This window comes from Nannobrachium achirus (assembly GCF_963921795.1).
Source record: "Nannobrachium achirus genome assembly, contig: SCAFFOLD_199, whole genome shotgun sequence".
In the NCBI taxonomy this organism is placed as follows: domain Eukaryota; kingdom Metazoa; phylum Chordata; class Actinopteri; order Myctophiformes; family Myctophidae; genus Nannobrachium; species Nannobrachium achirus.
This window is the reverse complement of record NW_027664600.1, coordinates 47492-74192: the sequence shown is the minus strand read 5'-3', so window position 1 is coordinate 74192 and position 26701 is coordinate 47492. Positions and strand designations below refer to the sequence as shown.

General features: G+C 42.3%; 1 protein-coding gene across 1 annotated transcript; it reads right to left on the bottom strand.

Moving 5' to 3' along the window:
- Positions 1–1109: 1109 nt before the first annotated feature.
- LOC308280901 (interferon-induced very large GTPase 1-like) lies at positions 1110–26701 on the bottom strand (the record flags this gene model as incomplete). The annotated part of the gene is made up of 4 exons (XM_080755208.1): positions 1110–1404; positions 5522–5528; positions 19479–26150; positions 26602–26701. The coding sequence occupies 4 exons, from the start codon at positions 26699–26701 to the stop codon at positions 1110–1112; spliced, it is 7074 nt and encodes a 2357-aa protein (XP_080611334.1).

Here is a 26701-nt window from a genome sequence, read left to right as displayed (position 1 = left end):
TATAAGGATATGTTCTAAACATAAAGACAACATACAAATAGTTACCCAGGGTACAGATTTGCTGACAGAGTGAGAGAGCAAGCATAGGTGGGGGAGAGAACTCAGCTGTTAGATTGACAGCTGCAGGTACAGCTAAATGAGTAGCCTTGTGAGATTTAGACTTTAGATTTAGACTGTATACTTGTTACTCTATAAATATTTCTACCACATTCCATCCTTTTTTTTGTGAATGAATCATCTATTCATTTACATACAACAGGATATTTATAGAGTGCCAAATCAATAGACATGTCAGACAATTACATGTTGATATAGCTATGTAATTAATTAATTCATTCATTCATGATTTCCACATGATAGCTATATGTTAAATAGCTATACGTCCGCGTTCCACGGCTAACACCTTTGACTTAAGGTATTACACGTCCGAGTTCTATATACGGCAAACACCTTCTATCATGCAAGGTATTTCTAGTCCTACATTCAGTCAAACTTGACTTGTTCTTGGTATCTTATGTTATGTTTTATAACATTACCAACTGGCTTGCTTGTTTACACTGAAATATAAGAGAGCTAGAATTTAGTAAATGTGAATCCATATTTGTTTGTACTTTGAAATTCTGTTTTCTAAAATCAAGAGCCCGCATGTCCACTCTCATCTGACTCAGTCATTCCTTGACCCTTAGTCACCATGCAGAGCTGCGACAACTCTTATGTTGGAATATCAGAATGTAGACCATAAAAACAAATATTCTCACATTAGTGGCAAATGCCTTGTTGACTCATATTTTAGATATCAACTTTTAGCTAATATTATTCCTATATAAATTACTCAGCTTAATATCAAACACATAGTAGTTGTAGTCTTCATGGCGTCTCTCCGTTCCTCCCATCTTCATTTGGCTTATGGCATGTGGCGGTTAATGTCTTTGCTTCAGCGTTCTCCACTGGGCTGGTGGGGTCCAGCGTCCAGTGGCCCTCACACCGCATGTGTGTCTCCTTGGCTTGGTATCCTGCTGTGGCAAAAGTCTGTTGGTGTTCGACGTGGTGTCGATTCCGTCACCTCTGCTGTCAATCTGTGTGATTTGGTGGTAGGCTTGCTTTCCTTGTTAGTGAACAGCAAGCTTCCCTCTGTCCATGATGTTGGAGCTGTCTTCACAGAATACATCGATCCGCGACGTTCCATTCTTGTAGATGAGATGAGTTGAGCCGTCCGCTGCCGTCGCAGACACCTCTCGCACCCGCACAGCGTCCTCCGTCGCGTTGTCCTCCGACGCTGCTGCGGTCACCATTGCTGTTGTCGTGTGGATGGGACTGTTGTCGTCACGGCCTGCGGTGTCCTCATGTTGCAGGCCGTCTGCCCTCCTCCCTCGGCCATGATCGTGGCACTCGTTGATTAATCTCCTTTCCAAAAAAATTCCTTCACCCCAGAGTTCTTTTGACCAAGTATCCATCTATGGCAAAGATGAAATATTGGCCCACCCAGGGACGCCAATTATGATAGAAAAATATTAATATCCAGTCAGGGTGAAGTCAACCATTTATTGAAGAAGATTCAGCATCGGAGAAACAGCATTATCAGCATCAGAGAGCTCTGGCCTGCTGGCCAGAGCTTTGCCCTGTCGGGCAGAAGACCTCCCTAGTACCATTACCATACAGCTCTTATAGTCCAAGATGCTATTCTAACATGTTAACATGGTCTTATAAGGATATGTTCTAAACATAAAGACAACATACAAATAGTTACCCAGGGTACAGATTTGCTGACAGAGTGAGAGAGCAAGCATAGGTGGGGGAGAGAACTCAGCTGTTAGATTGACAGCTGCAGGTACAGCTAAATGAGTAGCCTTGTGAGATTTAGACTTTAGATTTAGACTGTATACTTGTTACTCTATAAATATTTCTACCACAGAGCGTTAGCTTTAAAATGTGTCTGAGCAGCATTGGAGCGAGGACTTTTTAGACAACAAAGTCTGTAATGCCCAGTACACTTTTAGAAGTGTTCCAGTGATGGAAAGCAAATATGACCCTCACTTTCCAGCATCTCAGCAGCTCCACTCTGGTGACATTGTCATTGTGCTGCTTGTCTACTACTGTATGCCAGACTGCAGTACTGTGAAACCTCAGAGAATATTGTTAAGTTACAATGGCATGAGCATAGGCTATGATGAGGCAGATTGGTTGACAGCTCTAGGGTTGATCAATGGACGATATTTAACATAATATTTCTACTCTACAGGGAAATACAGGTCTTTTCTCTCAATATATTGGGGTGACATGTCCAAAGACAAATTAAGGCCCAACCACTCCCATCACTCCAGCAGTGAGAAACTTCTGGAACTGAATGGGTTCTGTTTGAAAATGAATTATTACGTCAGTTGCTTCTTGTGTGAAAAGACCTTAGACTTACTTTTATGGTAGGTCTACATGTCTACAAACACACACACACACACACACACACACACACACACACACACACACACACACACACACACACACACACACACACACACACACACACACACACACACACACCATTCATTTTTATGCAAGTCCTGTGGCCTTACCCTAACCTCTATCCCTAAACCTAACCCCTAACCCTAACCCTAACCCTAACCAGCAACTTGCAATGGGCCTGGTGTACAAGATACACTACACCACTATGATACCCAAGTACCTGTCAAAATACTTTATAAACATTAAGGATGTCCATAATTACAACACCAGAGGCAGCGCCACAGATCACTTTCAACCCAGAGTCAAAACCAACAAAGGGTCAAACTCTTTTTTCTGCTATACCACCAAAATGTGGAAAGCCTTACCGAAGGTCATAAAGGAGTGTGGATCACTAGCATCCTTTAAAATTGCCCTGAAGAATCACTTACAGGCAGCAGCCATTCGCAACTGGTAAAAAACTAACCTAGCCCAACCCTACCCTCCCCTGCCCCTTCTTTGTATATACTGTTTATTTAGACTTACTGTTTTTTTTTGTTTTTCTTTACATATCTACTGCATAGTACTGTGTTCTATTTGTCTGTCATTCAATGTTATATGAGATACTTCAATGGTTTCCAGTGGAAATAAGCTTAGTCTTTTCATGGATCTCCTTTTAGTAGACCTTGTACCAGTGAACTGTACCGTCATGAAACTGTACCTTTTCCTATGCAAACTTCTAATAAAGTCTTCAATCAATCAATCAATCAATCAAACCCTAAACCTAACCCTAATCCTTATTAGGACCTGCTATCGGTCTTCACATTGCCTATTCTTTCCAATTCTACTATACTTGTTAGGACATCTGGTCCTCAGTAGGTCACAAATGTAAGAACACACACACACACTCGCACGCACGCACGCACGCACGCACGCACGCACGCACGCACGCACGCACGCACGCACGCACGCACACACGCACACACACACACACACACACACACACACACACACACACACACACACACTGAACTATAACTAAACAGCAGTTGATGCAGTCTTCTCATAATAGTATAGGATTTAAAGCTTGTCTCTATAACAGTGTGTGCGGTGGCACTACTGTATATCATCCCGCTTACTGTAAATGTGTTGTCCATGGATACCTTAGGGCCAAGGCCAATGTTTCCCAAAAGTTTTAGCCTGTGACCCAAAAGAGAAATTAGACATTCTAAACAGTACAATGTCACGTTGTCTCCCACATCAGCCGTTATGAAACCCTTCTGCTGTTCTCTGCTGTTCATAACAGAGCAAAATTAACCTGGCTCCATATAAGTAGACACTAGACACATTAGATGGAGGATCATTTTTGATGCTGCCTACATCCTCAAGTTTGTCTCTTGAGTGGAAAGAGTTTACAAAAGTGGATCACATCTTAAGAGCTGTGGCTGTGTGTGATTGGGCAAATTGTCACTGAGGGAATGACACAGGAGCGGGGCGGTAGTTTCGGGGGCTTGGGGCCCAGATAACTTGTATTATGTGCAGGTCCTCTACTATCCACCAGGGGATGCTGCACCATTTACATTTCCAAGGCCTTGGTGGCTTACCTGAGGTGTATAATATTCATTTTAACATTAAATCACCTATAATGATTTTACCTAAGTCTTATCAAATAGACACATTTAGGCAAGAAAAAAACATAAATCAAATGACAGACGCTTTCTAGTGCTCTTCTCTACGAAAATGAAGTGGTTGACATAAATTAATTTGGTTAAGTTTGGCATGGGGTGATATCTGAAGCTTGTGCTGTAATGCATAATATAGTGTTGTGTAGGAAAATAACAATAATAATAACAATATTAAATTTTATCGCTACAGTGCCTTTCAGTCCAAATTAGGAGGCCTGATTATGGACATTTATGAGACTGCTTACAGAGAGGAAATTAAAAAATATTTTTCAATTTCATCATGCTGTCGGGATAACAACAACCTCCATCTCCACATCAGCAATGATCTTCATCTCCTCAACAGGTTTAACGTAAACATTCTACACATTAAACAAATAGTTAGTTGACTTGCACTTTCTTTATTTTCCATTTAGGCTATTTATTTGTTTCAGGGACCAGGTACAATAAACGATAAACAATCACCTCTTGAATACATTAAGGTGCAATATGACACATACCACGTACCTACTGTATACCCCATTTGGCTGGCCAGTTGAAACACTTTATTTTTGTTTGATTCTTGGCCCAGGTTTCATACTCTTAGAAAGCCTGTCAGTGACACTTAGTGGCATGACATGAACTTGCATGAGGTATGAGCCTATATGTATGAAGCACAGAGGTACTGTACTGTAGTTTACAGCATACCAACATTAGGCTGTGAAAAGGGGGGAGATGTTTTGCATGCAAATACCTTCGCCCCTCAACCACCTGCCCCTGTAAGGCCCTATAGTACCGCATACAGCATTTAAGATATTGTCGCTTGTCCTCCATCACGAGTAGTCCTAATTGTTATTTATTCTTAAAGGGGAAGACCACCCATTTTCAATATTGAACTATGTCATTAATATACCTTAGAGGAGTTGTGTGGAAATAAAAAAAAAAGTTCCACCCCTTCTGTGTTGCCTAGAACTGGAGGATTGATTTTGGGGTTTGTATTGCAAATCACAACTTGATGACATCACACATTGTACTTTACAATACAAACCCCAAAATCAATCCTCCAGTTCTAGGCAACACAGAAGAGGGGGGACCATAGATTAAGGAAATAAAGAGGGGGCTTATACCCAGGCTTTTTTCCCCTTTGAAACAAAACCTGGGTTCCGGAGGCTAGGCACCTGGAGCTAGAGGCAAGCAAACTGACACTATGGAGTCAACTCAGGGCAAAGCCAGGAAAGGCAAGAAGCGCACCACCTATTTAAAATAGGAATACAAAAATCAATAATCTGTACATTGAAGCTATACACACAGATGACCTGGCATTAGTCTATATAAAAATGCTATGTAAATTACGTTTTAGCCTTTTCATAAGCCTGATAGACAAGTGCTATGGTAAGTATATGGACTACGGTGGTGAGTCTTCAGACCTTGATGCTAGACGGGAGAGCATGGAGGGCAGCGTTTCAGGAGTCCTGAGTTGTTGACTAGACCACACTCTCGCATCACATAGCACAGAGCACATTTACCCTGCTGCAGTTTTTCATCTGATTCTGAAGTGGATAACAAACTACAATATCACCCTATAGGGTATAATTGTGGGCTCGCCTATAAGGCGAGCACACTCTAGATATTGTCATTATTTATCTATCAGGCAGGCAGTCATACTATATCAAGTATCAAAAAACTTCGGTTCCTTTCTACTCCTACATACTTAGTGAGAAAATGAAAATAAAAACATCAATGTGTTCAGCTTACAGTGGCGAAGTGTGCTATTATTTATTATAGCAATCGGCCAAATGGTGGCGCTGTAGGAAGCCTTCGAAAGTGCGATCTTTGAACAGGTATAGCTCATGCTGTGTTATACATACAGCCATGAAACCTCTATACACTTATGCGTCTCCTCATGCCGAACAACTTTTACCCTCTAACTTTTGACCTCTGACCTTTAGGTCTCCCACAATTCGGAATTATATGAAAAACAGTAAAAATCTATCTCCTCCTGGGATTTTCGCGTCAAGTGCACAAAACTTTTTTCACATGAACTTTGGACCAATACGGTCAGATTGATCAACCAGATTTTTGTGAAACATTATTTTTTAATAATTCAATTAATATTGCGGTTTATGCAAATTATTCTTCTGCCTCTAAATCATACATGCAAAGTTACACGTTCATGGCATTTGGCAAAGATGTAGAGGGTTAGTCAAAGTATCACTGAAACCAATTTTATTCCAATCGGCCAAAGGGGGGCGCTATACGAAGCGTCTGAAAATTCAAACTTCAAACGGGCATAAGTCATGACTCGTTTCGTTTGAAGACATGCAACTTGTTACACGCGTGCTTTGACTCAAGCGGAAGACATCTGTGTCGTTGTTAAGTAAGCTCCGCCCTTCAATTATCCGCCATTTTGAGCAGTTTGTAAAACGCGTAAACCCGCTTTTATTCTGGAATTTTCGCATCACGTGCACAAAACTTTTTTTACGTGAACTTTGGACCGATATCTAAAGATCTGTCAGATCGGATTTCTTTAACATTGAAACATGCTTTTTTAAATAATTCAAACAATATTGCATTTTTATGCAAATTCTTCTTCTGCCTCTAAAACATACATGCAAAGTCACATTTTCATGACAAAATAGTGTAGAGGGTTAGTTCAAATATCACTGAAACCAATCTTACCCCAAATGGCCAAAGGGGGGCACTATATAATTTTGAGCAGTTTGTAAAACGCTTAAACCCGTTTTTATTCTAGGATTTTTTTTGCAATTTGCATGAAACATTCTACACGCAATCTAAGGACCTTTATCTAACATGCCTATGAAGTGCACACAAAAAAATTATAAAATAATAATAATAAATATAGCTGCAAGCAGCGATAAAGTGGCCAAAGCCAAAAACACCTCAAATCATGAACACAGCCTGGGATGTGCGTGAAATCTTGCAAGCACATTCCCAATAGGTCAAGGAACAGATACCAACCTTCTCACATTGGCCTGTTATAGCGCCACCAGCGGGTCAACTTTTGCACAACACATTTTTGGAACAAAATGGACCAATCTTTGACGTCAGTAACGTCAAAGAGAGCACTGCCTGCGATCTTGACATTTTGTGCTTTTATAGCCATTGTTTTCTGGCTTGAAGCGAGCCCACAATTGTTTCGAAGGAACAATATTTTTCTAGTTCCCCTTTAACCCTGGCCTGCAAGACCCGAATTAATTTCTACTTGCAAAATAAGTAAATAAATAAATAATCAGATGGTGTTGTAGGAGTCCTATTCAGAGGAAAATGTAATGTTTAAAGGTTTTATAGCCATAAATCATAAATCATAAATCATGCTCTAATTTACATTTTGGGGATACTTTTCACAATAATAACATATGTACATGTTTTGACATTCTAATGATCACCAAAAAAACTATTACAGACATTTTACTTATGTTTTTGTGAGGAATAGCTTCAGTGAAAAAGTGAGATGTTGTTCGTCCAGACTCTGGACTCCAGAGATCTTGAAGTTGTGTGAATGTCAGCCCTGTGGGGAGTATTCATATGCAAATATATATCGTGGCCAATGGCATTGTAATACTAAACAATAGGATCCAATGGTTACGTTAAGGTGAAAAAAGAACAGGAAAACTAATTATTTATCTTTTCTTTTTTGATAAAACATACTGTAAATGTTGCCAAAAAGCATTGCTGCATGGGCCTTGCAGGGTTAAGCTGTTTTGAAACAGTTTTTGTTTAATAATATACAATTTATTTTTGTTTGAATGTTTAACTTTCAATGACATTTCACAATATTTCCACACATTATTATTATTACCCTCATTATTATGTTGTTATTATTATTATGGAATGGTTTGATTGCTGGCTTTGCAGAGTACAGTGTTACTTGAGGACAGGATGAGATCAAGTTATGGAAAGATGTGGAAATGGAACAATAAAAACAGATACCTGATTAGACGATGAAGTCAGAAACCAAACAAACTGTTCTGCCTAAGGCGCAGTCGGGCTCATGAAATCTCTTGAAGGCAATAAGTTATGGAATGCACAACATTTTATACAGCTGAATGAAGGCAAGTTTGAAGTTGTCCTTTTTGGCTCCTGTTTGACTCTGTCGCAATGAACACCAACCGTCTTGGCAACCTGTTCTCACAGCACCTTGGCCTGGCCTGTCAGGGCCTGAGTTGCGCTTGTGTTTTCCCCTGTCACATTGCTGACACCACTGATTAAAGGTAGGTAGGTAGGTTCATTTTATGCCCTCTCCTCAGTTCATTTTTTGTGATCGGATTGTTTTCAACCGCGTTTTCAAGACAGGTCTCCATTCTGAAACTCCGCCATTCCGAAACACTGCCTTTCCGAAACACCGTCACTCAGAATAATGTTTACACATCTACTTTAATCTATATATTACAAACAAATATATTCAGTGGTGTCAGCAATGTGACGGGGAACAAGCGCAACACAGGCCCTGACAGGCCAGGCCAAGGTGCTGTGAGAACAGGTTGCCAAGACGGTTGGTGTTCATTGCGACAGAGTCAAACAGGAGCCAAAAAGGACAACTTCAAACTTGCCTTCATTCAGCTGTATAAAATGTTGTGCATTCCATAACTTATTGCCTTCAAGAGATTTCATGAGCCTGCAACAGAACAGTTTGTTTGGTTTCTGACTACATCGTATAATTAGGTATCTGTTTTGGCTATCATATTTTTATTGTTCCATTTCCACATATTGCTGACATAATTTGATCTCATCCTGTCCTCAAGTAACACTGTCTGTACTCTGCAAAGCCAGCAATCAAACCATTCCATAATAATAATAATAATGTAATAATAATAAGGGTAATAATAATAAGGGTAATAATCATAGTCGTGTACACTGTAGGGAGCTACAATGGAAAAAACTATGGCTCGTGGACCAACCGGTGACTTTGTACACGACTTCGTACATTTCCCATAGATTCTATGGGACTTGACCACTTGCTCCTGCCCTTCGTGTACACGGTCTGTGCCGTCTATAGTTTCTTAATGGGGGGCAGCAGAGAGCCATATGTACACAGGCCCTAGGTGGTGTCCACGACCAGTAGTTTTACATGAACCCTCAGAGGGACACTGTGGGCTCATCAAGTGGTCCGTGGTGGTTCTCAAAGTGAGGTCGGGGGACCCTCAGAGGGACACTGTGGGCTTATCCATACCTTGGCTACAGGGGGGAAATAATTAAATGTACTTTTCATCGTGCCTGTTGCTAAGGTATGGCAACATGATTGGTGTCTTGCAAGACACCAGTCATGTTGCCATACCTTAGCCTTTCCTGAACTGACGCCGCTGTGAACATGTGTACACAGCCAGCATATTACTCAATGCCAAACTTTGCACACACACTCCTTGCCTGCCAATCCACAACCTCCACCCCTCCAGGGACCCCCAGGGCTTATCTCCCGATTAGGACACTTTCCAGCATAGTGACATGCAGAACAAACTGTCCATATAGTATGGTTTACATAAAAGTCAGTTGTCTTTCACACACACACACACACACACACACACACACACACACACACACATATATATATATATATATATATATATATATATATATATATATATATATATATATATATATCATTTATTTATTTCATAAATATTTTTCATCACAATTGGGTTTGTGGGGAGCCATCCCTGCTTCAAGCTGTCACAGCATGGCACCAACACTTCAAACTAGTTAAAAAACCCAATACAGCAGATCTACAAGCACCTCACAGATCTACAAGCACCTCGCACATGCCAGGGACAGAGTAGGTTGGCCTGCATAAGCCTTGCTGTCAACACACTATACTACACCACTCAGGCCACCAAGCCAGGTGTGGTCAATTAGTGCCTTCTTTTGATCAGTGGCTTCTGCTTGATGAGTGGCACCAGTCTGTCTTTGTTCCCTGGTCAGTCAAGTTCACTGGGAGAGAATGTTTCAGATCAGTGCAAGTGTATTTGTTTTCCATTTGGACTTACTGTGTTTTGTTGGTACAGTATGCGTGCGACTAACTAATATTTCTGATAATTCCAATTTGTTTGTTGTTTAATTAGCCGGATTGTGAATGCCCTGCATTTTTCTTTCATCTTTAGAACCACACGTGTGTAACAAAACAGAGTGGTGATCATTTGGTGTGGGTGAAGAGAAGAAAAACATTTCATTAAAGGAGTAGTTCACCCCCAAAGTGACTTTTTTTCTATTGAACTCAAGTCTCCATGGCGTGAGTAATACATTGAAAAAATAAGTCATTTTGGGGGTGAACTACTCCTTGAATGTCAGTTTTGTGGTGTTTTGACTGGACACCCTGAGGATATTGCCAGATAGACAGACAGACAGACAGACAGACAGACAGACAGAGAATTGTAGGCCTTGCATTTATTTGACTTGGTTCCAACAGATGGCGAAAATAGCTAATCTTCAAGCTCACAATGCCTCACTGTTTGGACAAAGAGTTGAGGCGTTACATTTTGTAAAACACGGCCTTGTGAAAATAGCAGATCTACATGCTCACAACACCTCACAACGCAGGGCGGCGTGAGCATGTAGATCTGATATTTTCACAATTTCTGCCCCTAATATTTAATTTATCATTTTAAAAGTATTAAAAAGTCCTTAAATTGTCTCTTTAGAAATGTGCAGATAGCCTCTGTATACTGTTGAGTGGAAAAACAATGTTTCACATTAAGCTAAACATTTGGGACCACCCAAGATCATTTGGAGACCCCTCTAGGGGTCCCATAGTTGAACCACTGACTTATAAGGGGAGTATGGAGACCCCTCTAGGGGTCCCATAGTTGAACCACTGACTTATAAGGGGAGTATATGAGGCTGGATCCGTCTGGAACACTGCACTAGGCTCTCGCCAGCTCTGTAGCTCTCCACACTTGAACAGTTGTGTCCTTAAATTCAATTATAATAATTAACCCCTGTATATACGGGCAATAGTTTTACATGACTTTGTGTACACAGCCAATAGTTTTACATGAACATGTCTAGGCTTTAGTACTGTACTGCCTCGTATAGCCCAACAGAGCCCAGCACAGAACAGCACAGCCCACCAGAGCCCAATACAGCCCCCCAGAGCCCAACAGAGTCCAGCAAACCTAAGTCCAGCCCAGTCCTGCCGAGTAGGAGTATAGACCGGGGAAAGGGGGTAGTTAGATGACTCCACCAGGCCATTACTGTCCAGATCTGGCTTGAATAGGCCAGACCAGGGTAGACAGGACTGCACCAGACTCCACCAGGCTGCTCCAGCCAGCTCTGTAGATCCTTGCACATGCGATTAACCACTGTGTACACGGGCAATAGTTTTAAGTTTTACATAAACCCTCAGAGGGACACTGTGGGCTTATCAAGTGGTCCATGGCCGGTTCTCAAAGTGAGGTCGGGGGGCCCACAGTGTCCCTCTGAGGGGACACGGCACAGACCGTGTACACGAAGGGCAGGAGCAAGTGTTCAAGTCCCATAGAATCTATGGGAAATGTACACAGGCGTGTACAAAGTCACCAGTAGTTTTACATGAACCCTCAGAGGGACACTGTGGGCTTATCAAGTGGTCCATGGTCGGTTCTCAAAGTGAGGTCGGGGGACCCTCAGAGGGACACTGTGGGCTTATCAAGTGGTCCATGGTCGGTTCTCAAAGTGAGGTCGAGGGACCCTCAGAGGGACACCGTGGGCTTATCAGGTGGTCCATGGTCGGTTCTCAAAGTGAGATCGGGGGACCCTCAGAGGGACACTGTGGGCTTATCAAGTGGTCCATGGTCGGTTCTCAAAGTGAGGTCGGGGGCCCACAGTGTCCCTCTGAGGGGACACGGCACAGACCGTGTACACGAAGGGCAGGAGCAAGTGTTCAAGTCCCATAGAATCTATGGGAAATGTACACAGGCGTGTACAAAGTCACCAGTAGTTTTACATGAACCCTCAGAGGGACACTGTGGGCTTATCAAGTGGTCCATGGTCGGTTCTCAAAGTGAGGTCGGGGGACCCTCAGAGGGACACTGTGGGCTTATCAAGTGGTCCATGGCCGGTTCTCAAAGTGAGGTCGGGGGGCCCACAATGTCCCTCTGAGGGGACACGGCACAGATTGTGTACACGAAGGGCAGGAGCAAGTGTTCAAGTCCCATAGAATCTATGGGAAATGTACACAGGCGTGTACAAAGTCACCAGTAGTTTTACATGAACCCTCAGAGGGACACTGTGGGCTTATCAAGTGGTCCATGGTCGGTTCTCAAAGTGAGGTCGGGGACCCTCAGAGGGACACTGTGGGCTTATCAAGTGGTCCATGGTCGGTTCTCAAAGTGAGGTCGGGGGACCCTCAGAGGGACACTGTCGGCTTATCAAGTGGTCCATGGTCGGTTCTCAAAGTGAGGTCGGGGGACCCTCAGAGGGACACTGTGGGCTTATCAAGTGGTCCATGGTCGGTTCTCAAAGTGAGGTCGAGGGACCCTCAGAGGGACACCGTGGGCTTATCAAGTGGTCCATGGTCGGTTCTCAAAGTGAGATCGGGGGACCCTCAGAGGGACACTGTGGGCTTATCAAGTGGTCCATGGTCGGTTCTCAAAGTGAGGTACATCCTCAAAGTCCCTCCTTCCCAAACAAAGACGAACCAACCAAGGGTGCACAAGGCAGCGGTGTGCGATGGACTAGAAATATCCATTTAAAACTATTGGTCATGTACACACAAACTAAGGCTCCTGTACACAGTGTTTGGTCTCAATTGTGTGAGCAGCTAAAGGGCAGACAACGGCCTAGAACAACCTAATGGTGCCTATTAAGACTCTAGTACACCCTTTGGCCTCGACAAGCCTGATCATCCTACTATAGCTAGTACCCCCCTCACCAACTTTGTGCTCCCACTTGATAAGCCCAGTGTCCCTCTGAGGGTCCCCCGACCTCACTTTGAGAACCGACCATGGACCACTTGATAAGCCCACGGTGTCCCTCTGAGGGTCCCTCGACCTCACTTTGAGAACCGACCATGGACCACTTGATAAGCCCACAGTGTCCCTCTGAGGGTCCCCCGACCTCACTTTGAGAACTGACCATGGACCACTTGATAAGCCCACAGTGTCCCTCTGAGGGTCCCCCGACCTCACTTTGAGAACCGACCATGGACCACTTGATAAGCCCACAGTGTCCCTCTGAGGGTCCCCGACCTCACTTTGAGAACCGACCATGGACCACTTGATAAGCCCACAGTGTCCCTCTGAGGGTTCATGTAAAACTACTGGTGACTTTGTACACGCCTGTGTACATTTCCCATAGATTCTATGGGACTTGAACACTTGCTCCTGCCCTTCGTGTACACGGTCTGTGCCGTGTCCCCTCAGAGGGACACTGTGGGCCCCCCGACCTCACTTTGAGAACCGGCCATGGACCACTTGATAAGCCCACAGTGTCCCTCTGAGGGTTCATGTAAAACTTAAAACTATTGCCCGTGTACACAGTGGTTAATCGCATGTGCAAGGATCTACAGAGCTGGCTGGAGCAGCCTGGTGGAGTCTGGTGCAGTCCTGTCTACCCTGGTCTGGCCTATTCAAGCCAGATCTGGACAGTAATGGCCTGGTGGAGTCATCTAACTACCCCCTTTCCCCGGTCTATACTCCTACTCGGCAGGACTGGGCTGGACTTAGGTTTGCTGGACTCTGTTGGGCTCTGGGGGGCTGTATTGGGCTCTGGTGGGCTGTGCTGTTCTGTGCTGGGCTCTGTTGGGCTATACGAGGCAGTACAGTACTAAAGCCTAGACATGTTCATGTAAAACGATTGGCCGTGTACACAAAGTCATGTAAAACTATTGCCTGTGTACACAGTGGCTTTTTCCTTGACCTTTCGAGTTAGGAGTGTCGTAGAGACACGAGACCGGGTTTGTTGGATTCAGCGTCAAAAAGTAAGTCAGAATAAGTGTCTTTTATCCGAAAGAATGTGTAATCGTGTTGGTGGCGTGCAAATTTCGTGTCTTTTTCGCAATCATAAAGGGTTCAAAGTGTCGGAGAGACACGAAACCCATTCCATCGGATCAGGCATCCTTCAAATATGAAAAGTGTTTCCTGCGTAAAACAAACAGATTTTTTTAGATTTTTTAATTGATTTTAAGGACAAAAATCCGGGTTTCGGTGTCTTTTTCGCAATCGTAAAGGGTTCAAAGTGTCGGAGAGACACGAAACCCATTCCATCAGATCGGGCATGCTTCAAATATGAAACGTGTGTCCTGCCTGAAACAAAACATATTTTTTTGATTTTTTTATTCATTTTAAGGACAAAGGGCCTGTTTTGACGCCTAAAACGACCCTTTTCCTTGACCTTTCGAGTTAGGAGTGCCGTGTACACAGGATCTACAGAGCTGGCTGGAGCATGGAGCAGCCTGGTGGAGTCTGGTGCAGTCATCTAACTACCCCCCTTCCCTGGTCTATACTCCTATTGGGCAGGACTGGGCTGGACTTAGGTTTGCTGGAGTCTATTGGGCTCTGGTAGGCTGTATTGGGCTCTGGTGGGCCGTGTTGTGCTGTGATGGGCTCTGTTGGGCTACACGAGACAGTACAGTACTAAAGCCTGAACATGTTCATGTAAAACTATTGGCTGTGTACACAAAGTCATGTAAAACTATTGCCCGTATATACAGGGGTTAATTATTATAATTGAATTTAAGGACACAACTGTTCAAGTGTGGAGAGCTACAGAGCTGGCGAGAGCCTAGTGCAGTGTTCCAGACGGATCCAGCCTCATATACTCCCCTTATAAGTCAGTGGTTCAACTATGGGACCCCTAGAGGGGTCTCCATACTCCCCTTATAAGTCAGTGGTTCAACTATGGGACCCCTAGAGGGGTCTCCAAATGATCTTGGGTGGTCCCAAATGTTTAGCTTAATGTGAAACATTGTTTTTCCACTCAACAGTATACAGAGGCTATCTGCACATTTCTAAAGAGACAATTTAAGGACTTTTTAATACTTTTAAAATGATAAATTAAATATTAGGGGCAGAAATTGTGAAAATATCAGATCTACATGCTCACGCCGCCCTGCGTTGTGAGGTGTTGTGAGCATGTAGATCTGCTATTTTCACAAGGCCGTGTTTTACAAAATGTAACGCCTCAACTCTTTGTCCAAACAGTGAGGCATTGTGAGCTTGAAGATTAGCTATTTTCGCCATCTGTTGGAACCAAGTCAAATAAATGCAAGGCCTACAATTCTCTGTCTGTCTGTCTGTCTGTCTGTCTGTCTATCTATCTGGCAATATCCTCAGGGTGTCCAGTCAAAACACCACAAAACTGACATTCAAGGAGTAGTTCACCCCCAAAATGACTTATTTTTTCAATGTATTACTCACGCCATGGAGACTTGAGTTCAATAGAAAAAAAGTCACTTTGGGGGTGAACTACTCCTTTAATGAAATGTTTTTCTTCTCTTCACCCACACCAAATGATCACCACTCTGTTTTCTTACACACGTGTGGTTCTAAAGATGAAAGAAAAATGCAGGGCATTCACAATCCGGCTAATTAAACAACAAACAAATTGGAATTATCAGAAATATTAGTTAGTCGCACGCATACTGTACCAACAAAACACAGTAAGTCCAAATGGAAAACAAATACACTTGCACTGATCTGAAACATTCTCTCCCAGTGAACTTGACTGACCAGGGAACAAAGACAGACTGGTGCCACTCATCAAGCAGAAGCCACTGATCAAAAGAAGGCACTAATTGACCACACCTGGCTTGGTGGCCTGAGTGGTGTAGTATAGTGTGTTGACAGCAAGGCTTATGCAGGCCAACCTACTCTGTCCCTGGCATGTGCGAGGTGCTTGTAGATCTGTGAGGTGCTTGTAGATCTGCTGTATTGGGTTTTTTAACTAGTTTGAAGTGTTGGTGCCGTGCTGTGACAGCTTGAAGCAGGGATGGCTCCCCACAAACCCAATTGTGATGAAAAATATTTATGAAATAAATAAATGAAATATATATATATATATATATATATATATATATATATATATATATATATATATATATATATATATGTATATATATGTATATATATATATATGTGAGTGTGTGTGTGTGTGTGTGTGTGTGTGTGTGTGTGTGTGTGTGTGTGTGTGTGTGTGTGTGAAAGACAACTGACTTTTATGTAAACCATACTATATGGACAGTTTGTTCTGCATGTCACTATGCTGGAAAGTGTCCTAATCGGGAGATAAGCCCTGGGGGTCCCTGGAGGGGTGGAGGTTGTGGATTGGCAGGCAAGGAGTGTGTGTGCAAAGTTTGGCATTGAGTAATATGCTGGCTGTGTACACATGTTCACAGCGGCGTCAGTTCAGGAAAGGCTAAGGTATGGCAACATGACTGGTGTCTTGCAAGACACCAATCATGTTGCCATACCTTAGCAACAGGCACGATGAAAAGTACATTTAATTATTTCCCCCCTGTAGCCAAGGTATGGCAGCTGTCATAGCTTGCCATACCCAATTGACGCCCCTGCATGTTCACCTCCAGTAGGTTGGGAAAGTAGCCTGCCACCCTGTGGAAATAGGCTTGAACTGCAAGATAGGACCCTAAAACAAATAAAATGGAATAAAAAAGCATCCGTAAGACGGATGGGCGAACAAGTGGTGTCCATACGTAGATGGGGTCCCAGAGGACATGTAGAGCCCACCCCCTTATTTTTCACGCCCCCAGGGAACACACAGCGGGGTTTGGAAATTTGTCGTGTACACCAGCCCTAGGACCTCGGCTTCGTGGACCGATTTAACGATAGGGGTAATAATAAAAACAATAATAATAATAATGTATGCATTTCAATTTCTACCTATAGCCGAGCAGCATAGATTTGAAAAATACATGAGAACTGAGTTCCTTGTTGTTCGTGTGTACAAGACATATGACACTGATTGACCTGGTATTATGCAATATTCTTTCTCTCTACAGGCTTTGTGTGAGAGCATGCAACCTGCAGCAAAGTGCTCAGACACATGGACACAGTACAGTACATACAAACAAATGTTGTTGGTCAGATAAAGGTTACATATACCGTACATCTAAACAAATAGGCACAGTGTTTCTTGAGGGGGTTCCTGGAATGGACCCTTATCGGTCTGTAACTCCAAAAGTCGTGTTATTGACTATGGCCTCAGTGATCACCCAATTATCTTCTGCACACGCATGTGTTGGCACACGGAAGGTTGAGAGATCCGTCTTTGATTGTCATAATACAGTGAATATCAGACTCTCAAGAATTACAACAGTGACGATATGAGTTTGTTAAGCAACAATGATTGGTAGCCTACCCTGTTTTTAAATGCATGACTGTTGATAATGCATGGTGGTGTTTTAAACTGTTGTTTCGATCAGTGGTGGACAAACTAATCAACTAGTCAGGGTGAATGCACGAACAGAGCCATGGATCAATGCTGACATTTTAAAGGCTATAAATGTTAGGAATGACACCTTCACTAAGTTCTTTGTCATTTTATATTTTAACCACTTTAACCATATGTTATACTTTGGATATTCAAAAGTAGCAGATATACAAGCTCATTGTGTGTCACTTCGTGCCACGCTATGAGCTTGTAGATCTGTTTTTCTTTTTATTATTATTATTCTTGAAAATGTGTGAAAACCTTTGAATATTTTCCCAGGTGCTCCCTTTTTTCCCTTCTTTTTTTAAGTGAAATATTCCTTTAAAACATTGAAACATTTGTTTTCACTGTGATACCGATACTAGGATCTAAGAATATACTGCAGCAGTTAGAGCATAGACTACAGTACCCATGGTTAATTGGCTGTACATGTGACTTCCAGGTTATAAGTGACTTGCTGACATCGGGTTAGGTCTACATCATAATATACCACATTAGTTCCACTGATCCAAAGTAGGTCGGAAGTGGCTTATTGTCGGTCACAGCATGAGCCCAAGCCCACACATAATCCATTGATAGATTATTAAAATACTCCAATATTCAAAATGATCTATCACCCATCTGACACTTAAAGGACCAGTTCACCCATAATACATTGGTACACACTAATTCTTCTATTTATTTACACTCATCTGTACATTGTGGCCAGGAACACACTGTACGGTACATTCCACTAGAACTGTACAGTTTGACAGGTGCTTGGGCCTCAATTAATGGACATATCTGGATTTCATCCAGCACGCGCACGCACGCACGCACGCACGCACGCACGCACGCACGCACGCACGCACACACACACACACACACACACACACACAGCGACTGCTGCAGGTCCCCCCTCCTTCTATGTTATAGGCTGCAGACTAAACACCTACACATACTTAACTCTGTGCATACCCAACACACATGAATAAATATGTGCAAGTACTGTGTTGAGATTGAATATAGATACTGTGGGTGAACAAAGAGATTTGGTCGGTTCAACATGGAAGTGTGTAAAAAATAAATCTAAAACAGTCTTTGCTATGTGTACGGACATATTGATGACCCCTGACAAACATTCATCCAAATGCACACACAAACATTCCTCCTCACACCTTCAGCTGGACTTTTTTTACATTCATATTTTTGTTGGTTTTAGAAACACTGTAACATAAAACAAATGTAAGAAGATGATTATTGTAAAGTCTAATGTCAAACACCCTATAATGAGATGGTATTTATGTTTACTTTAGACCTTGATACACTGAAACATTAAAAACAGGCAGAAATCTGATTTGGTCTCTTTATTCACGGTGCCCTCAAGGTAGAGACAAGTAATTGTTTGATTTTCATATAGCACAAACAAACATGCTTCAGATGGTTCATGAACACAAAAACAATAACATATTTCCATGAAATATTTTCAATATGTTCATGGCATGGCATCACTGCAAGATGATATAAGATAATGTTTTATTCATCTTGATTAGAATATGTTTTCAAGGATATGATTAAAGAAGCACTTAAGCTTACAGAAAGATTGTAGCCTATTTACATTTGGAATGGGTGTGGTCACTCATGGAAGTCAAACTCGGCTGGTAAACACAATATATTTTTGTCTTAATTGTTGGCACATTACATCCAAGAGTGATGCAGTCAAAGCCAGCAAAGGATTATTTGGTTAAACACAAGGCATGGCTCATTTGATCTTAAATCCTTCTGGTATCACCCAAGTCAATACCAGCTATTCACTAACCATTAGTCATCATTTGTTTCCGGGACTCTGTGGACCACGTCCACGTGGAGATCATATGACAAAAAAAAAAAAAAAGAATGAAAAAGTATCCAGTCTGTAGGGGCTAGGGTTAGGGTTATTGATTATTCAGAGGTTTTTGATAAACTCTCTCAATGATAGCAGGGACGGACTAGACAGTGTTTTAGCTATGGTCAAATTAAAGGCCACACCGAGGCTTTTCTGTGCCTGTGTTTTGTCAATCTTCATCCAATCTGGAGGGAAATCAGCAGGTTTTGCTTGATATCTTTCTGCAAATTCATTGTTGAATTTCACCATCACATATTTCCAGTAATCTGTTGCCTCGGTGCTTTGGTCGGGTTGAATTTTCCAGCTGGAAAAAATCTTCTTGTATTCTTTGTAAGGGTGATTCTGACCCTTTGTCTCAGAACAACAGAATGTAGTCTCACTTAACACTAAAGAGGAACATATATCGGTTGCAAGTTCATCTGATTTTTTAAAACTACAATTACCAAGACCTGTTGGTCTGTGGATTGAGGCAAAGTGCTCCTTGTGTCCTTGGCCTCCTGCCTCGCAAGGCACTTTGCAGAATGGACACTGTTTCCCACATCCAAAGAGTCTGTTGAACAGCTCGTTCTGGGGTTTGACATCAAGTGACCTTAGTTTTGCTGGCAGGTTTCTTTCTCTAAATGTCTTCCTAAGTGTCTGTCCCATTTCTTCCACAGATTCTGTAAGCCACTTAACAAAATCACCCAGGTTTGATTTGTTCAGGATCAAGACAGTTTTCAGAGCATCCTTTGGAATAACCAATTTATCGCCGATTCTATTGCAAATATCTTGGACAAATGTCTCCAAGGTGATGTTCTTCTCCTTGGCATTTCTGATAGCACTGGTTATGTACTTGATGTTTGCTTCTATATGTCGTTTTTCCAATTCCAACATCTCATCCCCATCTTTGAGTCGTTCCACAATTTGGTCAAATATCCAGCTTCGAACCAAAGCGTTATATGAGCTAATGTAGTTCATATAGGTCTCAAAACTGTCCTTTGACAGCAAGTAGTTCAAAAGGGAGCACTGGAAGAATGACCGTGTGCTGAATTGAGCAGCCTTTTTGCCTGCCAGCATTGCATCAACAATGTCTAGGCCCAAGGAACTGGAGACATAGTCTTCCACTGCAGGTCTCAGGCAGAGGTTTGTGAATTCCTCTGCTTTTTTCTGACACTGGTCTCGTTCATAGAACAAATCTATAAAAGCAGAACACTGCTTGTCTTTCTGTTTGTTTAGACAAACCTGCGGGTCATTATTCTGTCTGAAGTCATTGTGCATCTCCTGAAACATTCGAGCTGCAACTCCACAAATGTGTAGTTTTAAGTCAACTTCAAACTCAATATCTGTCTTTACATCTGTATTGTGACTCAACCTGTCATCAATCAAGTGTAGGATCGCCGAGATGTAATTGTTATGGTAATTGGTATTCTTTTCCACTTTCTCAGTCACATAGTGTGTGCACTCCTTTATAATCCTGTCAGCTAGACTTTGTGCAGCCACGATGTGATCTTCAATGCGACGCACATATCGATTGAAGTTGCGTTTAAAGAATCCGCAATTTGAGGGCTTGAAGTCCTCATTTCCACATTGCTGCAGGGTTTTTTGTGCCAGCAATTCACAAGCATGGCTCCCCTTTTGCGCTAGGTTTGACCTCAGCTGATGTTCGACATAGCTGTAGACATCAATGGCTTGTAACCCATTCCGTTTTAAGTTTAATTCACAAACAGTCTGTTCCCATAGCTCATCAAATTGTTTGTTTAGTGAAATATTTTCTCTCTTAGGGTCACTCTTACGGCATTCCTCAATTAACTTCAGCACCTTGTCTTCTAATGTCTTTGCAAAGGTCTCCTTCATTCTGTCAAGACTCATCATGTCTCGTCTGAGGTCAACAGATATTTCCAGTTGATTGCGTATGGAGAGCTCAGTTTCTCTTCGAAGATTTTTTGCAGTCTTTAAGAAGTCCTCTCTGTATCTCTCAACAAGATGGATGTGTCCTTCTTTTTGCTTAAAATACTCTGTCAGATAAAGAAGGAGTTTTGTCCCCCATGTAGACAGCTCTTTGACGGCTTCGTCGTTCAAATGAACCAGTAACTCTTCCAGCTTTGATATGTTAGATTTCACAGTTCCAAAGTTTGAGATCCTTGTTTCAGCTTGTGTAACCCATGTGTACATGTGTTTTTTGAAGTTCCATTCCAATTCGCTGAATTCTTTGCACAACTTCATGTAGGCGTCGGCCACAAGGCTGTTTCGGAAACTGAAGATGAAGTTCTCATGTTGTACTGCAGTCCACAGGCTTTTTGTCCAATTCATAAAGCCTAGTATCTCATTAGCAGATACCCTGCTACTTCCCAAAATTTGGATTATGTTCTTCTTCAAATCATATACAGCCTCACTGTACCCTGTATTTACTGGTGCCATTGGTGGGCTCCCGTGCCAGAGTCCAGGCATGTACCAACTACCAGTGTCTGGATTGTATTCCATCACATCTGTGAAGTTCTTGTTGTCTTCCTTTTTCTCCATTTTGGCAGCAGCTTGAGTCATCTCATTCAACTGTTGTAACAGTAGATTCCTGTACCGTAGGTTCTTGTCTTGGGCTGATACGTCCGACACATTCTGATGAACAAACAGACAGTTGGGTGACTTCCCTACTTCTTTCATCCTGAGGAAAGCGTGGACAACTATTTGCAGGATGTCTTTCATCTCCGACATGTTCTCCATGTTCATGTTGATTATAGAGACATCGCTTAGCCCTACGACAAGGGTTGCAAGCGCATTGTCGTGCTCATAGCTATCATCCACTTGTGCAAGTTCTGGTGACTTCAGACCCTCAGTGTCAATGATTAGCACAAAGTCACAGTTCAAAACCCCTTTGAAGTCTTCTTTCACTCTGACAAGCAACATGAAGGCACCTCGAGTGCATTGACCACTGCTGACTGCGAACTGCACTCCAAACATAGTGTTAAGGAGTGTGGATTTCCCGGTGCTCTGAACTCCAAGAACTGTGACGACTAGGAGTTTGTCTTTTTGATTTACCAAGACACTTAGCTCAGTGAGAACATCCTTCACCCACGTCAGAGGAATACTGGACGCATCACCGTCCACCAACTCCATGGGTAATCCTTCAAGGAGCAATTCTGCACACAGTTTGGGAAGATGGCGTAGCTTTTGATGTGATTCACCCTTCTCTGGGAGGTACATTGCAGACTCATATAACTGACCAATTTCACGAAAGAAGTGTTCATTCCCCAGTGAGCTGTTGGAAAGTTGTCTATCAAGCTCTTTCATTTCATCTTTGTTTTCAGAACTCTGGCATTTCTTGGCACTCTGACTTTTCACTTTGTATCGTTCGCGAAGGTTGGTAAGTTTTTCTCTGGACAGGTTATCAAGGTTCATTTGCATCCACTTCAAAAAGTAAGACCTCTCTATCTTTGAGCAAGATAATGCACTTATGAAGGAGTCAATGGCCTCTGACATGCCATGCTGGTTTTGTTGTTCTCTAAGTTCTCTTTTCTTTTGTCGGAGCTCACCTTTGTAAGTTTCAATGCTTTTATCACCAGCATTTTGAAGCCTGAACTCCTCCTTCTCCAAACGAGCTAATTCTTTCAATGTCTGTCCTTGCAGGGGAAGCTGAACTTCCTTGTACTTAAGAATGTCTTCTATGTCTGAGGTGATGGCATCTGCATTTCTCTTGGCGTCCTGACACTCTGGGGAGTCCTCGTCAACGGAAATTCCAAGTCGATTGGCAACAGCAGCCATGTTCTCCATCTTCATCCTCATTGTTGAGCTGTTGACCACATTGCTGACTTTTTCTCTCAGTCTTTTGATGAAGTCTGCATCATTCATCTTTTCTGTCTTTATAATGAAGTTGTTGTTTTTCAGGTTAAACTCCTCTGCCACTTGTTTAAGAGCATCACGACTGAAACCTTTGCTCTGGGTGTTACCGACAAAGAAGAGCTGTGCTTTGTTGTTTTGGCTGCTCAGTAGTTTGAACTGGGAGTTGAAGTTGTCAAAGAACACAAAAACTGCTGCTGATGTCTGGCAAAGAAATTCATATTGTTTTTCAAAGGATGTGATGTCCCCCCGGAGGTTAGCTATGGCTACTGGCTCTCCAAAAATATCAATGTTAGTGTTTCCACACGGAAGGTACCAACTAATTTCAACCAATCCATCTGATATTGCCTTTGGTTGATCACCACCTTCCATGTCTCGGTGAACAAAAGTGTCATGATACTGTTGTGGATTACTCAGTAGATTATTGAGAATCTTTGACTTGGACAAGGAGCACCCACCCAGTCTTACAAAAGACACCATTGGAAGTTCAGTGAGAACAATTCTGTCTTCAACAAAGCCTTTCGGACATGAAAGCGAACGAGGTCTGCAATTTTTAATGATGTTTCTCATGGCCCAAAGCAGGAACTGACACTGACCTGTCTTACAATCAGGAAGCAGCAGAGGTACTGAAAACTGACACATGGACATTTTCAACACCATTTCCTGCTGTAGCAAACTATTGGAACACAGAAAAAGAGCCGAGACAATGTCTAAGGGGTGAATCATATAATCTGAGCCCTGACTGTTGAGCAGACTATCAAGATCTAAATCTGTGCCAAAGGAAGCATCACTGCTTGTTTCAGATACTGGTGAACATTTCACATTTCTTGCTGTTACATTAACCATCATTAACTTTTTCAGAAAATGCCATGCAAGATCTGAATGACAAGTAGCAGGTTCATCTGTAATGGTCTTCTTATCAATCTGGAGTATTGCGCTCAGGGATAGCTTCTCTGGGTAGTGATGCTCCAACCCCAGGTCTTCAAGAAATGACTTCAAGTCACCTGTTGTCTGAACAGTCTCTGTACTGCTCTCCCTGCTTCTGCCAGCTGCACCACATTCACATGTGACTCGAACGGCATACTCTGTCCTTGTCTCAAGCCCAGTAATTTTGGCCTTTTCAGTTTTTAATGTCACTTTGTTCCATTGCAGTTGTTCGGTGGATGTTGCGTACTCTACACTGTAGCTCTCCACAGTCACCCCATCCCCAATCTCAGTGGGTTTCTCCCATGTAACTGATAGACCATGTGAGTATGGTGAAACTCGAAGTTTTCCAGGTGGACTTGTGGGTAATGTTTTGATGGGGTCACTGACTTCACTGGCTGGCCCTCTGCCAAATGGAAACACTGCTTGGTATCTGAACATGTATTCTGTGTTTGGAGACAAATTGGACACTGTGACTTCATCAGCTTTGGATACTGTGTGTTGGTGCCAGCCATCTTGTCCAGTGATACAGAACTCAATAGAGTATTGGCTGATATAATCTCCCCCAAATTGCGGTGGGTACATCTTGAGTGATACACTGTTGTGGGTTGTGTCACTCGCTGCTAATTTCTCAGGTTTTGGAGGTGGTTGAAAATTATCATTGGCCAACAACCCATCTTCATATAGGTAGACACTTGCTCCCCTTTGACTCTCATTTGTTGTAGATATTATGAGGAACTGGATATTCTTATTGTCTTTGTTAGCCTCTGAAAAATCACTGAAAAGCTTTGCCTTCTTCATCACTTCTGACCTTTCTGAAGAGTACCATTTTTCCTTTCCTAAATTATGGTTATGTGTTGGAGTTTCTTGAGTGCTCACTAGTTTGGGTGTTTCTTTTAAGTAACTTGATAAAGCTGACAGATATGGTTCAGACGTTTGAAGTGATGTGAAACCAAAGCAAACAGCATGCTTGGTTTCTGAATTGAGGATGATTGTATCAAGTTTTTTGGGAGAGACAATCTTGGTGTTTTTCATCATCGTAGTGAGGGAACTTATGAAGTTTATTTCTTTCTCTTTGCAGTCCATCCACTCACTCAGGTCTTTGCTATTGAAAGGAGAAGAGTGTCTTGTTTTCAGGAACTCTGCAAGCACACTTTCCTCTTCCCCACCTCCTCTGATTAAAGGAAGTTTTCCTTTCAGGTTTTTCTTAAACTCCAGTTTGTAATGGTTGCACTGTTCTTGAAAAGATTTCAGCTCTTTGCTAATTTCTGGGAACTTTTGTGCGACTGGGCTCTTTAGTTCATCGTTGCATCTCAATTCCAGTTCACTGAAGTACTCCAGGACACCTTGAGCTTCCATCACTAACCCAATGCTTATCTGACGGACAAGCCGAGAAGCAGAAGAGTCTAAATCCTTCAAAGGCATCAGCCAGACCTCCAGTGGTACAGCATTCTCTCCATTCGCACCCAGCAACTCTGGCAGGCTTTGGTAGACTTCTATTGCATCTTTAAATGTCACCGGATATTTCTTCAGTGAAAAGTCTCCATGGAATTTACATGAGAAATTCTCTACTTGTGCAATGTCCGTGCCTTTCCTTTTTGCAGACCAATGACCATCTATTGTGCTCGTGGGAATCATTTTGAGTATTGCCTTCAGGCCACCTTCAATGTCTTGACGAGTCTCTTCATCAGAAACTCCACGGTCAAATACAAAGAAAGCTTGTGCCCCATAAAGGATACCTGTCACCACATGTGTTGCTGTACCTAAATCAAAGACGTCAGGATGTTTCATGTTGCCTTTTCCAAGATGATTCATTGACAGTTGTTGGAACTCTGTGGTAGTTTTATATTTTAGTGTTACTCTGGCCTGATTTTGTGAAGTCTTAGAATCATTGAGATATTGGGCAGAGCCACCAACTGTTACCAGATCACACAATAAACTTGCTTTCAAGGATCCATCAACATTCAAAGCTTTAGTTTTGCAGTCAATTGATTCAGATGCAACAATCTCGAAATCACTGTTGGGCTGGGGTGTGATTTTTTTATTCTTTTCCAGATCTTCGTTATCCCACAGCGTAAGCCCTGCAATGGAATGAACAGCTCAATTGATGTGTTTTTCTTTTTGTATGTTTACAATTATGTGTAAATAATGTATTTCCTTCCTTATTTCATACTTTTCCAGTGTCTTATATTTGAACGTATCTTTACTGCAATTGCTTTTATTCTTATTTATTTATTTTAAAAAATTCTTTCAACTTGTGTATTTTTTCAGTTATTTTGTCTTTGTTTATTTATTTTATGACTGTAAATTTGTATGAAACGTGCAACATAAATTAATTCGAAAAATTAGTGCAAGTCTCTGCCAGGCTGGGTTGCCTACCGCCCTACCCTTTGCTATGTCAGGGTGCACCCATAAGGACAGCTGCGGGGGAGGTAGAGTGTATTCTGGACACCCCTCAACATGCTGTGCCAATATAGGGATAAATTGATATTATATAATAACAAGACAGCCATAGATATTATTTTAATGTACCTGGCACTAGTAAGTCTTCTCGACAGTCATACAGCATGCCCAGACTGAAGGGTCGACCAAGAGCGGCCAGCTCTATAGTTGAACTGCGGTGTGGGTCCAT